Source organism: Pristiophorus japonicus, chromosome 20, assembly GCF_044704955.1.
Source record: "Pristiophorus japonicus isolate sPriJap1 chromosome 20, sPriJap1.hap1, whole genome shotgun sequence".
In the NCBI taxonomy this organism is placed as follows: Eukaryota; Metazoa; Chordata; class Chondrichthyes; family Pristiophoridae; genus Pristiophorus; species Pristiophorus japonicus.
In genome coordinates this window covers 81,667,393-81,681,249 of record NC_091996.1, presented here as the reverse complement: position 1 = coordinate 81,681,249, position 13,857 = coordinate 81,667,393, and the positions used below count along the sequence as shown (strand labels likewise).

The window sequence follows — 13,857 nt, the reverse complement described above, 5'->3', positions numbered from 1 at the left end:
GAGTGGGGAGGGACTGGCTTATCTGTCTCGGTCTTTTGGGCAGGGGCTGGAGAAATCTTTCCTGCGCTATCCTTCCGAGGATTTTTACAATCCTTTCTCCAGTGCCCACTCTTTCCGTACCCGAAGCAGGTACGTTTTGTATCGGAGGGGTTACCCCCTGGTGTCGCCATTCCCTCTTGTCTTGGTTAGGTCGGATTTCGTGAACCCTTCCCTTTTGTGGGTGCTCTTCTGTCCCTCTGCCCTTTCTGTAAGCTAGGCTCAGTTGCCTAAGCACTCCCTGTTCTCTGGCTTGGGGATCTCTTGGGTCGAACCAGGCCTCAGCCTTGGTTCTTATTCGGGGTAAACTGTTAACTACTAGGCTTCGGAGCCAGTGTGCTAATTCGTCCGTGTTTCAGTGATCTCTGTCTATGTCCCCACACAGGCACCACAGCCGGTCTGAGAAAGCCTGTGGGGCTTCTCCTGTGAGCTGCACAGTTTTCTCTATTGTAGAGAAGGGACTCCCATCATTGCAGCCCATAGCTTCTAAAATGTCTTTCTGGATGGCAGCAAGTGTTTTCTGTCCTCTTTTGCTCTCAGTAGAGAGGGACTGGTATAGTTTGCTGTCTAGGGATAGGAGAAGCATCTTTGCCATTTCTGCATCATCGCACCCATTAATATCCCCTGCCTGTTCCACCTCCACAAAGTGAACCGAGGGGTCTCCCTTTGGAGTTAGCGTTCCCAGGTGGCTTATCATAGCCCTAAGCTGGTGGGGAGTGTGGAGGACCACAAATTGACTTTTCAGGGGCCCTGGACCCCCGGCAAGGGTGGGCGGGCCAAACTTCTGTTGCCTGACCGGGCACATTGGCCCTGGTTCTGGCTCTCCCTGTTCTGGCTCGCCTCCGTCTCCTCCCTGTGGCCAAGCCAAGCTGAAACTCGGTGCTACAGGTGGTGGTGGTTCACTATCCCTGTCTGCCCCACAACTGATTTGCCCCTCCTGCTGCTGAACCGGTGTAGTCACCGGTACCACAGGTAGTGGCCGGGTAGTTTCCTCCTTCTCTTCCAGGTTTACCTGGGGCATACCCGGGCTTACTAGGCATACCATGCCTTTTGCCTTGGACAGAGCAAGGTTTAAACTTTTAATTTGTTGCTGGCAGGGACCGTGGTCTCCCGATTCAAACCCATTAGTGCTAGTTACTTTATACGCTGCTTGCACATCTTTGAATCTTTCCTGGAGCTCTTTTACTTGTCGGGTGAGGCGAGTGCTTTCCTCCCTCAGTGACTTTTCATTACTTTTGGCTTCGGTAACCTGACATTGAAAATAGTCCTGACTGTTTTTAAACCTTTCCTTATTTGGGTCCTTTCCTGCTTTAGCTTATGGAGTTCTCCCGATAATCTTTCTTCTCACATAACCCTTTCCTGCTGTTCTTTGCACATTCCCATAACTCTGCCTGTAATGTTTCATTCATTCTGTCTAGGAGTTAGACCTGTCGCTGTAGACAGACCAGACAAATTGCTTTCTCTTCTGCTTCCTTGTGATCTTTGCTTGCTGTCCACTGGGCTGCAGCATCAGCTGGACGCTCAGTGCGCAATAGACTAAGCACCCCTTCCTTAGTTACATTGACCTTCTTATACACATAGGAGGAAATCCTCTCTTTCATTTTGGTTCTTTGCCCCAAACCAGCACTCTCCATATCACACCCCTTGTACCAAAGTCCTGCCGCGCTCGCCATTTTGTAAGGGGGTGGTCTCTATGAGGGGGTCAGGTTCCCTTCTGACCAACTTGAGCGGTTCGAATCACTCCCCTCCCTTGGGTTCTAGACTCTGGATTTATTTGGGGGTGTGACAAAAATGCAGAGGACACTGGTTTGATGCAAAAGAACTTTGTTTTTATTACAGTCAAGGAAATACAAGCTTATTACTCTAGTAAGAGAATACAAGGCCAAACTTACAATCGTTCTGCTAAGGGACAATACAAGGAAAGGTACAAGGTCAAACTTATAATCACGCTAATAAAGAACCATACACTATACATTCAAGGTGGGGTTACAGTAAAATTATACCACCCACCTCCCAATAGCTAATTCTAGCTAGGTTAGATTCCAGGGCAGGCAGGGACTATGCTTACCAATTCTTTTGACAGTTAGTGGTAGATCGCGGTTTTGGGATTTGCTGGATGCGGTAGGGTCCACTTGCCGTACCCCGAACATCGGAGAAGACTTCTTGCTGCGCAATCTTCAGTTGGGTTGAGTCCGCTGATGCGGTAAGGCACGTTTTGGATCTATGGGGTAAGTATCCGGTTTTCTTTGTTTGAAATAGGTTTCTACAGTCTGTTAGGTAATGTTTTACCCATTGGTAGGTCAGGATCAGATTGTAGAGTGGAAACTTTTCGATTCTTCGGTTTTTTTCCCATTGGAGTTTGCTTTTAGTTTGGTCGATCGCGGTGGTTTTCCGTTGATACCACGATGACTGTGATTGGTTGCTGCCGCGATGGTGATGTTCTTCCTTCCTTCAGGACGTCAGGACTTCGTGGCTGGGAAGTTAGTTTACAACTGTCGTGTTGGTTCCTCTCCTTATCGTGATGACACAGCGTGGTCTCGGTTTTATAGCCAAGTATGTCATTCATACCCTCTGTTGAAAATAGGGGCCAGTTATATGATTTCAGTGGTTCTAATCTTGGTGTCAAATCTGTTCAGAATTCTTTGTGTAAATTTGGCGGGCTTGGTTCTTCTTTGTAATATTTTGGCGGGCTCGTTAAAAGTTAATATGTCTTGGGTGGGTTGATGTTCGAAAACTGTTTCCTGATGGAAATATTAGTTTGGTAATTGCAATGTCCTTTTGTGCTTAGTTTTTCGCATACAGGCTGGATTGGGCCTCTTTGTGATGTATATGCCGAAATAGTTTTCCAGACCCATGTTGATGCGTAGCTATCTCTGGGTGATTTTGTGATGCAAATGTCTCTTGTGGAGAAGGATTCTCGAATACTCATTCTTCCAGACAGGTTAACTTATTCCTCACACCCAGGTAGCCTCATTTAATCAGGTTGTCTCCTGCTAGATCCTTAGACCAGCCCACAGCCTTGAATTTGTCTTTTTAAATCCAAAATTCTATTTAAGTTCATAATTTCTTCCATAAGCACTTTAGGGTTCCAAACATTTCAGTAAATAGTCCGTAATTTATTTTCCATACGAATGGGGAGATTTCTTGTGAATTTTGCACCTGCTTCACAACATCCCCAGCATCGAAGCACTGACCACACTCGACCAGCTCCACTGGGCTCTACTCAGAACTCCTTCACGGCAAGCGAGCCCCAGGTGGGCAGGGGAAACATTTCAAGGACACCCTCAAAGCCTCCCTGATAAAGTGCAACATCCCCGCTGACACATGAGAGTCTCTGGCCAAAGACCGCCCTAAGTGGAGGAAGAGCATCTGGGAGGGCGCTGAGCACCTCAAGTCTCATCACCAACAGCATGCAGAAATCAAGCACAGGCAGCGGAAAGAGCGTGCGGCAAACCAGTCCCACCCACCCTTTCCTTCAACCACTGTCTGTCCCACGTGGCAGAGACTGTAATTCCTGTATTGGTCTGTGCAGCCATCTGATAATTCACTTTTAGAGTGGAAGCAAGTCTTTCTCGATTTCAAGGGACTGCCTATGATGATGATATATAAATGCAAGTCAGTGTGCAGATATATCCCTGAGGGACAGGGGACTGAGAGACACCAGTCAGTGTACAGATATCTCCCTGAGGGAGAGGGACTGAGAGACACCAGTCAGTGTACAGATATCTCCCTGAGGGAGAGGGACTGAGAGACACCAGTCAGTGTACAGATATCTCCCTGAGAGAGAGGGACTGAGAGACACCAGTCAGTGTACAGATATCTCCCTGAGATGGAGGGACTGAGAGACACCAGTCAATGTACAGATATCTCCCTGAGGGAGAGGGACTGAGAGACACCAGTCAGTGTACAGATATCTCCCTGAGAGAGAGGGACTGAGAGATACTAGTCAGTGTACAGATATCTCCCTGAGAGAGAGGGACTGAGAGACACCAGTCAATGTACAGATATCTCCCTGAGGGAGAGGGACTGAGAGACACTAGCAGGCTTGATTCTGCTCTTATTTCTGATGTTGTTAATTGATTTGCTTTGCTACCACCAAATGAAAGGACATTCCTTGTCATTGCAAGTTCCACCTTATCAGCACTTACTTTGTAAAGAAGCTGCTCATCCGGTTTTGTTACTTTTCTGTAATCTGATGTAACTTGCAGTCTGTTTTCACATGAGAGCACGGTTTAATTAGATTTGATTTTGATGCAAAGCTGTTTCACATGACTGATCCTTCTCATGCTAGTGCCAGTTGTCAGAAAGTTGTGCTGCTGGTTGTAACTCCAACATGGCCTCCAGCACCAGCCTGTTTCCTTATTCGCCGAGCTCTTTGCTGAGCCCTCTTCAGCCACCTTGCTCCCTCCCTCAGCACCCTGCTTTGTCACCTCTTGCACTCAAAGACCACCCCAACCCCCCTCCTCTTGGACTGAGCTTCCATCCGCTCATGATCCCCTTTTTATCCTCTCCCCTGCTTGGAGTCCGCTTGCTTTGTCGCCCCTGTAAAGTCCTCGACAATGTCCCTTTGTCTGGAAGGAGGGCAATAAAAGATGTTACTCGTTATTGGATTTGGTATTAATCAACTCTCAAGCAAGCCCGCTCACTGGTTTGTTGCAAAGATTTCTTCATTTCAGTTTTTAACCAATTTGTCTGATAAATGCGTGGATTTTCAAATGATGTTTATTGCAAAGATTTCTTCATTTCAGAAATCTTTGCAACAAACCAGTTCTCAAACCGGTGAGCGGGCTTGCTTGAGAGTTGATTAATACCAAATCCAATAACGAGTAACATCTTTTATTGCCCTCCTTCCAGGGACATTGTCGAGGACTTTGTCCGATAAATGCGTGGATTTTCAAATGATGTTTACCGATTTTCCACTTGAAATTTGTCAGCCTTTCCCGACATCTCAACAGTGAATTTTCTACAGTTTATGCTGCTCCCCACAGGTTTCTGCTGATGTCTGCACCAACCTTCTGGGCCTCTAACGGCTGATATATTTCCAGGTCAGGCTAGTGTGTGACTTAGAGAGGTGGTGATGTCCCATGTGCCTGCTGCCCTTGTCCTTCTCAGTGGTAGAGCTCGCGGGTTCAGGCACAGAATATCTCACACCGGGAGCACATATGGGCAGGGAGGCATAGGCACCGATTGTGCTTGGAGGCTAATTGTACATTCAAAATGGAAAATCACCCCCTAATATTGTAGAGAGAGTCACACCATTTCATTGTATGTGCCTTTGTCCTGTTTGGAGACCATCCTGGGCGGAGACTGCAGTTACTCGGTGAGAAATAGCTGAACATATCAAACAGGGTATGCCACAAGATTTAGTTTGACCAAAGCAAGTGCAGTGTCTTCCCACACTGTCCTTTCACTTCCAGCATTGCATCCAGAGCAGCGGGAGTTCGAGGAGGCAAGATCGAGGAGGCGGGAGATCGAGGAGTCCTATAAAAGGCCCGGGAGTTCGGGAGCAGCGGCAGCGAGTGGGAGCAGCGGCAGTCGTGGAGGCCTATAAAAGGCCCGAGAGTTTAGGATCAGCGCCAGTCAAGGAGGCAGGAGATCGAGAAGGCCTATAAACGGCCCGAGAGTTCGGGAGCAGCGGCAGTTGAGAGGCACCAGTCAAGGAGGCATCAGTCGAGGAGGCACCAGTTGAGGAGGCATCAGTCGAGGAGGCACCAGTTGAGGAGGCATCAGTCAAGGAGGCATCAGTCGAGGAGGCACCAGTTGAGGAGGCATCAGTCAAGGAGGCATCAGTCGAGGAGGCATCAGTCGAGGAGGCACCAGTTGAGGAGGCACTAGCTGGTGCAGGGGCAGAAGGTAAACAAGGAAGTAGAAAGAAATCGAAGGGTGACGTCACAGCCAAACGGGTAAGTTAGTGGCTGGTGGATTGGGGATTATTTAATCTTTCTTTTCCATCTTTTTATTTTCTTATCAGTAGGTAATCTTTGACATTGTTGCCAAATTAAGTTAATCTAAGGGTTAAGTCATGGCAGGAGAGAACAGACCCGTGTCATGCTCCTCCTGTGCTATGTGGGAACTCAGGGACGCTTACAGTGTTCCTGACAACTACATGTGCAGGAAGTGTATTCTGCTGCAGCACCTGACACACCGCATTGCTGCACTGGAGCTGCGGATGGGTTTACTCTGGAGCATCGCAATGCTGAGGATGTCGTGAATAGCACGTTTAGTGAGTTGGTCACACCGCAGGTAAAGGCTACTCAGGCAGATAGGGAATGGGTGACCATCTGGCTGAGCAGTGGAAGGAAGGTAGGGCAGGAGTCCCCTGCGGTCATCTCACTCCAAATCAGATACACCACCTTGGGTACTGTTGAGGGAGATGACTCATCAGGGGAGGGCAGCAGCAGCCAAGTCCATGGCACCAGAGGTGGCTCTGCTGCACAGGAGGGCAGGAAAAAGAATGGGAGAACTATAGTGATAGGGGATTCTATTGTAAGGGGAATAGATAGATGTTTCTGCGGCCGCAATTGAGACTCTAGATGGTATGTTGCCTCCCTGGTGCAAGGGTCATGGATGTCTCGGAGTGGCTGCAGGACATTTTGGAGGGGACGGGTGAACAGCCAGTTGTTGTGGTGCATATATGTATCAACGATATAGGTAAAAAAAAAAGGATGAGGTCCTACAAGCTGAATTAATGGAGCGAGGAGTTAAATTAAAAAGCAGGACCTCAAATGTAGTAATCTCAGGATTGCTACCAGTGCTACGTCCTAGTCAGAGCAGAAATCGCAGGATAGCTCAGATGAATATGTGGCTTGATGAGTAGTGCAGAAGGGTGGGATTCAAATTCCTGGGACATTGGAACCGGTTCTGGGGGAGGTGGGACCAGGACAAACCGGACAGACTGCACCTGGGCAGGACCGGAACCAATGCCCTAGGGGGAGTGTTTGCTAGTGCTGCTGGGAAGGGTTTAAACTAATATGACAGGGGGATGGGAACCTATGCAGGGAGACAGAGGGAAGTAGAATGGGGGCAGAAGCAAAAGATAGAAAGAAGAAAAGTAAAAGTGGGGGGCAGAGAAACCCAAGGCAAAAAGCAAAAAGGGCCACATTGCAGCAAAATTCTAAAGGGAAAAAGTGTGTTTAAAAGGCAAGCCTGAAGGCTCTGTGCCTCAATGCGAGGTGTATTCGGAATAAGGTGGACGAATTAACTGAGCAGACATCAGTTAACGAATATGATATAATTGGGATTACGGAGACATGGCTCCAGGGTGACCAAGGCTGGGAACTCAACATCCAGGGGTATTCAACATTCAGGAAGGATAGACAGAAAGGAAAAGGAGGTGGGGTAGCGTTGCTGGTTAAAGAGGAAATTAACACAATTGTAAGAAAGGACATTAACTTGGGTGATGTGGAATCTGTATGGGTAGAGCTGTGGAATACCAAAGGGCAGAAAACGCTAGTGGGAGTTATGTACATACCACCAAACAGTAGTAGTGAGGTTGGGGACAGCATCAAACAAGAAATTAGGGATGTGTGCAATAAAGGTACAGCAGTTATCATGGGCGACTTTAATCTACATATAGATTGGGCTAACCAAACTGGTAGCAATGCAATGGAGGAGGATTTCCTGGAGTGTATTAGGGATGGTTTTCTAGACCAAGATGTCGAGGAACCAACTAGAGGGCTGGCCATTCTAGACAGGGTGATGTGTAACGAGAAAGGACTAATTAGCAATCTACTTGTGCGAGGCCCCTTGGGGAAGAGTGACCATAATATGGTAGAATTCTTCATTAAGGTGGAGAGTGACACAGTTAATTCAGAGACTAGGGTCCTGCACTTAAGGAAAGATAACTTCGCTGGTATGAGACGTGAATTGGTTAGAATAGACTGGCAAATGAGACTTAAAGGGTTGACGGTGGATCGGCAATGGCAAACATTTAAAGATCACATGGATGAACTGCAACAATTGTACATCCCTGTCTGGTGTAAAAATAAAACGGGGAAGGTGGCTCAATCGTGGTGGGGAAAATGTTGGAATCAATTATTAAAGATGAAATAGCAGCGCATTTGGAAAGCAGTGACAGGATCAGTCCAAGTCAGCTGGATTTATGAAAGGGAAATCATGCTTGATAAATCTTCTGGAATTTTTTGAGGATGTAACTAATAGAGTGGACAATGGAGAACCAGTGGATGTGGTGTATTTGGACTTTCAAAAGGCTTTTGACAAGGTCCCACACAAGAGATTGGTGTGCAAAATCAAAGCACATGGTATTGGGGGTAATGTATTGACGTGGATAGAGAACTGGTTGGCAGACAGGAAGCAGAGAGTCGGGATAAACGGGTCCTTTTCAGAATGGCAGGCAGTGACTAGTGGAGTGCCGCAGGGCTCAGTGCTGGGACCACAGCTCTTTACAATATACATCAATGATTTAGATGAAGGAATTGAGTGTAATATCTCCAAGTTTGCAGATGACATTAAACTGGGTGGTGGTGTGAGCTGTGAGGGGGAAGCTAAGAGGCTGCAGAGTGACTTGGACAGGTTAGGTGAGTGGGCAAATGCATGGCAGGTGCAGTATAATGTGGATAAATGTGAGGTTATCCACTTTGGGGGCAAAAACGCGAAGACAGAATATTATCTGAATGGCGGCTGATTCGGAAAAGGGGAGGTGCAACGAGACCTGGGTGTCATGGTTCATCAGTCGTTGAAAGTTGGCATACAGGTGCATCAGGCTGTAAAGAAGGCAAATGGCATGATGGCCTTCATAGCGAGGGAATTTGAATATAGGAGCAGGGAGGTCTTACTGCAATTGTACAGGGCATTGGTGAGGCCTCACCAGGAAAATTGTGTTCAGTTTTGGTCTCCTAATCTGAGGAAGGACATTCTTGCTATTGAGGGAGTGCAGCAAAGGTTCACCAGACTGATTCCTGGGATGGCAGGACTGACATATGAGGAGAGATTGGATCGACTGGGCCTGTATTCACTGGAGTTTAGAAGGATGAGAGGGGATCTCATCGAAACATATAAGATTCTGACGGGACTGGACAGGTTAGATGCAGGAAGAATGTTCCCGATGTTGGGGGAGTCCAGAACCAGGGGTCACAGTCTAAGGATAAGGGGTAAGCCATTTAGGACCAAGATGAGGAGAAACTTCTTCACTCAGAGAATTCTGAACCTGTGGAATTCTCTACCATAGAAAGTTGTTGAGGCCAGTTTGTTAGATATATTCAAGAGGGAGTTAGATGTGGCCTTTACGGCGAAAGGTATCAAGGGTATGGAGAGAAAGCAGGATAGGAGTACTGAGGTGAATGATCAGCCATGATCATATTGAATGGTGGTGCAGGCTCGAAGGATCGAATGGCCTACTCCTGCACCTATTTTCTATGTTTCTATGTTTTTATCTCGCTCCCTCCTCTCTTTCAGCCTCAGCTCGGTTAAGTGTAAATGAAGTCCAGACTGAATAATTTAAGATCAATAAGATCATGGCTGATCTTCTACCTCAACTCCTCTTTCCCGCCCGATCCCCATAACCCCTCGATTCCCCAAGAGTCTAAAAATTCATCTTGAATATCTTCAGCGAGATAGCATCTGTTGAGGTGGAGAATTCCAAAGATTCACAACCTTCTGAGTCAAGAAATTGTTCCTCAGCCCAGTCCCAAATGGCTGCCCCCTTGTCCTGAAATTGTGACCCCTGGTTCTGACACTCCATTCCTCTCAGCGTCTATCCTGTCAAGCCTTCTATTATACATTTCAATGTTATCACCTCTCATTCTTCTAAACTCCAGAAAATATCGGCCCATCCTACTCAAACTCTCCGAGGACAAACCTCCATCTCAGAAATCAATCCAATCACATTTTCTTGATGGCCACTGCCAGAATTAGGCCAACATCCCCAGCATCGAAGCACTGACCACACTCGAACAGCTCCGTTGGGCGGGCCATATTGTCCTCATGCCGGACACAAGACTCCCAAAGCAAGCGCTCTGCTCAGAACTCCTTCATGACAAGTGAGCTCCAGGTGGGCAGAGGAAACGTTACAAGGACACCCTCAAAGCCTCCCTGAAAAAGTGCAACATCCCCACCGACACCTGGGAGTCCCTGGCCAAAGACCGCCCTAAGTGGAGGAAGAGCATCCGAGAGGGCGCTGAGCACCTCGAGTCTCATCGCCGAGAGCATGCAGAAAGCAAGCGCAGACAGCGGAAGGAGTGTGCAGAAAACCAGACTCCCCACCCTCCCTTTCCTTCAACGACTGTGTCCCACCTGTTATATATGCAAACTAAGATATACTCTCTGTGCAGTCACTGTATTGTTGCATAAGATGGAGACCTGTTACCTGATGTACTGTCAATAAGGTTTACACTATGTATATACTACGTTGGCACCACTATAGGGTGCAACTGGTGGAGACCGGGGTTTCCTGCCTCTGTGGCAGAGGCTGTCAACCAGAGAGCACTGCGGTGGGAGACCTGAGGGTCACCTGCCCAGTATACGAGGCTGCCCACCATGCTTGTGCCTCACTCTGGAGTTACGAATAAAGGACCAAGGTCACTACAGTTTGAGTACAACACATTGCCTCGTGGAGTCATTCAAAAATGCACTACAGACATAACACCACCTGTGACAGAGACTGTAATTCCAGACTTGGATTGTTCCGTCACCTGAGAACTCACTTTTTGAGTGGAAACAAGCCTTCCTCGATTTTAAGGGACTGTCTACAAATTAATGAATGGGTTGACTCCTCCCTTGTCTCCTGCTGCTACTCCCAGTGCGGTGAACTAACCAGTTTTAGGTATGCCACTTGAAACTCCGCCTTTTTGTTGGTAACTCTATAAGTCTTATACCCGCACACCCACACATGCTCTGTAAAGATCTTGTGATAGTCTAGATTGGAACAGATCTCTAGCAGTGGAAATGGCCATCTACAAAGTCACTTTCAGGACTGGGAATTTCGAGTGTGCGGGAACAGATAATTACGTGTACTGTACACTGATCGGAGAGGGGGGAGAGAGCAGGAAAACCAGTGTGGACAAGTGGCTATACAATGACCTGGAAAGTGGAGATGTAAGTATATCTGTAGAACATCACAGCACAGAGAAAGCAGCCACTTGGCCTCGAGGCACTTCTCTGTATAAAAGTTCAAAGGAAAGAACAAGCAATGTTCTATAATTGTTGCTGTTGGTCTATCCGACTATAGACAGCATCACGGCCAAGTCTTGTGCTGTCCTTGCATGACCGTCTCTAACTTGTCAGACAGCTTGTCCGGCACCCAGTTCTGGATGAGCAGAAATTTTCACCAATTAAATATTGGGAAGACCGAACTCATTGTTTTCGGTCCCCGCCACAAGCTCCATTCACTAGCCACCGACTCCATCCCTCTCCCCAACTCCTGTCTGAGGCTGAACCAGACTGTTCGCAATCTGGGTGTCATATTTGATCCTGAAATGACCTTCCGGCCACATATCCGCAGCATAACTAAACCCGCCTATTTCCCCCTCCGTAACATCACCCGTCTCCGCCCCTGCCCCAGCTCATCCACTGCTGAAGCCCTCATCCGTGCCTTTGTTACCTCCAGACTTGACTATTCCAACACACTCCTGGCCAGCCTCCAACATTCTACCCTACGTAAACTAGAGGTGATCCAAAACTCGGCTGCCCCGTGTCCTAACTCGCACCGAGTCCCACTCACCCATCACTCCCTGTGCTCACTGCCCCATGTCCTAACTCGCACCGAGTCCTGTTCACCCATCACCCCCTGTGCTCACTGCCCCGTGTCCTAACTCGCACCGAGTCCCACTCACCCATCACTCCCTGTGCTCACTGCCCCGTGTCCTAACTCGCACCGAGTCCTGTTCACCCATCACCCCCTGTGCTCACTGCCCCGTGTCCTAACTCGCACCGAGTCCTGTTCACCCATCACGCCCTGTGCTCACTGCCCCGTGTCCTAACTCGCACCGAGTCCTGTTCACCCATCACCCCCTGTGCTCACTGCCCCGTGTCCTAACTCGCACCGAGTCCCACTCACCCATCACTCCCTGTGCTCACTGCCCCGTGTCCTAACTCGCACCGAGTCCTGTTCACCCATCACCCCCTGTGCTCACTGCCCCGTGTCCTAACTCGCACCGAGTCCTGTTCACCCATCACTCCCTGTGCTCACTGCCCCGTGTCCTAACTCGCACCGAGTCCTGTTCACCCATCACCCCCTGTGCTCACTGCCCCGTGTCCTAACTCGCACCGAGTCCCGCTCACCCATCACTCCCTGTGCTCTCTGCCCCGTGTCCTAACTCGCACCAAGTCCTGCTCACCCATCACCCCCTGTGCTCACTGAGCTACATTGGCTCCCGGTTAAGCAACCACTCAATTTCAAACTTCTCATCCTTGTTTACAAATCCCTCCATGGCCCTCGCCCATCCCTATCTCTGTAATCTCCTCCAGCCCCACAACCCCCCGAGATGTCTGTGCTCCTCTAATTCTGCCCTCCTGAGCATCCCTGATTATAATCGTTCAACCATTGGCCGTGCCTTCTGTTGCCTGGGCCCCGAGCTCTGGAACTCCCTCCCTAAACCTCTCCGCCTCTCTACCTCTCTTTCCTCCTTCAAGACGCTCCTTAAAACCGACCTCTTTGACCCAGCTTTTGGTCACCTGCGCTAATTTCTACTTATGCAGCTCGGTGTCAAATTTTTAATCTCATAATCCTCCTGTGAAGTACCTTGGGACGTTTCACTACGTTAAAGGCGCTATATAAACACAGGTTGTTATTGTTGCCATTCTCACGCACCTCATTTGTCACTGCGCTGTGACCAGGAGGGAAATGCTTACAATGCTGACATCAGTGGGGCCCAATTTTCCCCACCATTCTGCGACATTTTTTTTGGAGTCCGCTGTTTTTTCTGGAACAAACTAAAATCTGAACTTTGGCCAAGGTTCCTGCTCCATCACCAACTGCTTAGGGCCGATGGTTTTAATTTCCCATGTTAGTTTCCTGCACCATCACCAACTACTTACGGCCGGTGGTTTTAGTTCCCCATGTTTTGACGTCACGGGGTCTGGGGGTGGGGTGGGTGCTGGCTGCGGCTGTGCCGTTTTTGCCGTTTCAACGGGTTTGACCAAGGAGGATCTTCTCACAAACGCCGCAGTACACCGTTCTGAAAAACCTCACGGGAACTTCAGGAAATCGGCGCAGAAGATCGAGTTCCGCGGCCCAGGATAGCAGCGGCCTGGGGGAAGGGACCTTTCCACCGGGGTAGCAGCGGGCAGGGTGGGGGGTGTATTTGGTCTGGGATAGGAACAGCAAGGGTTGGGGCGCTTTGGCCCGGGATAGCACCGGCTCCAAAATGAACGTTTATTCTGGCGAAACTATCTTTTATTCCGGCCAAAAATCGGCAACGTGGAAAATTGGCCCCTCCCCGCAAGGACATCACCTCCACCTGCTGCCTGATGTCAAGGAGCTCTGCCCAGACCAGGGGTTCACCCTGCAGCTTCTGGTCTGCAGTGTGACTGGGCAGCACAGTTACACACTGCGTCAGCCTGCTCTCGCTTTACATGTTGCATTCTAACTCCCTTCCCTCCCCTCCCACTCCCTTCACTCCCCTCCCACTCCCTTCCCTCCCCTCCCACTCCCTTCCCTCCCCTCCCCTCTCCTCCTCCTCCTCCCCCCCCACTCCCCGTGCCCCTCCTACCCTCCCCTCTCCTCCCCTCCCTCCCTCTCCTCCCCTCCCCCTCCCCTCCCTCTCCTCCCCCTCCCCTCCCTCTCCCCGCGCCCCCTCCTACCCTCCCCTCTCCTCTCACTCCCCTCCCCCTCCCTCTCCTCCCCTCCCCCCTCCCCCTCCCCCC

General features: G+C 49.3%; 1 protein-coding gene across 1 annotated transcript in view; it reads left to right on the top strand.

The window, feature by feature from the left end:
- The first annotated feature begins 10,938 nt into the window (after positions 1 to 10,938).
- Positions 10,939 to 13,857, top strand: part of LOC139232980 (polyunsaturated fatty acid 5-lipoxygenase-like) — an 80,580-nt gene continuing 77,661 nt past the window's right edge. The window contains exon 1 of the mRNA XM_070863478.1: positions 10,939 to 11,088. Within this exon, the coding sequence (XP_070719579.1) occupies positions 10,939 to 11,088 (150 nt within the window). The remainder of the gene's footprint in view (positions 11,089 to 13,857) is intronic.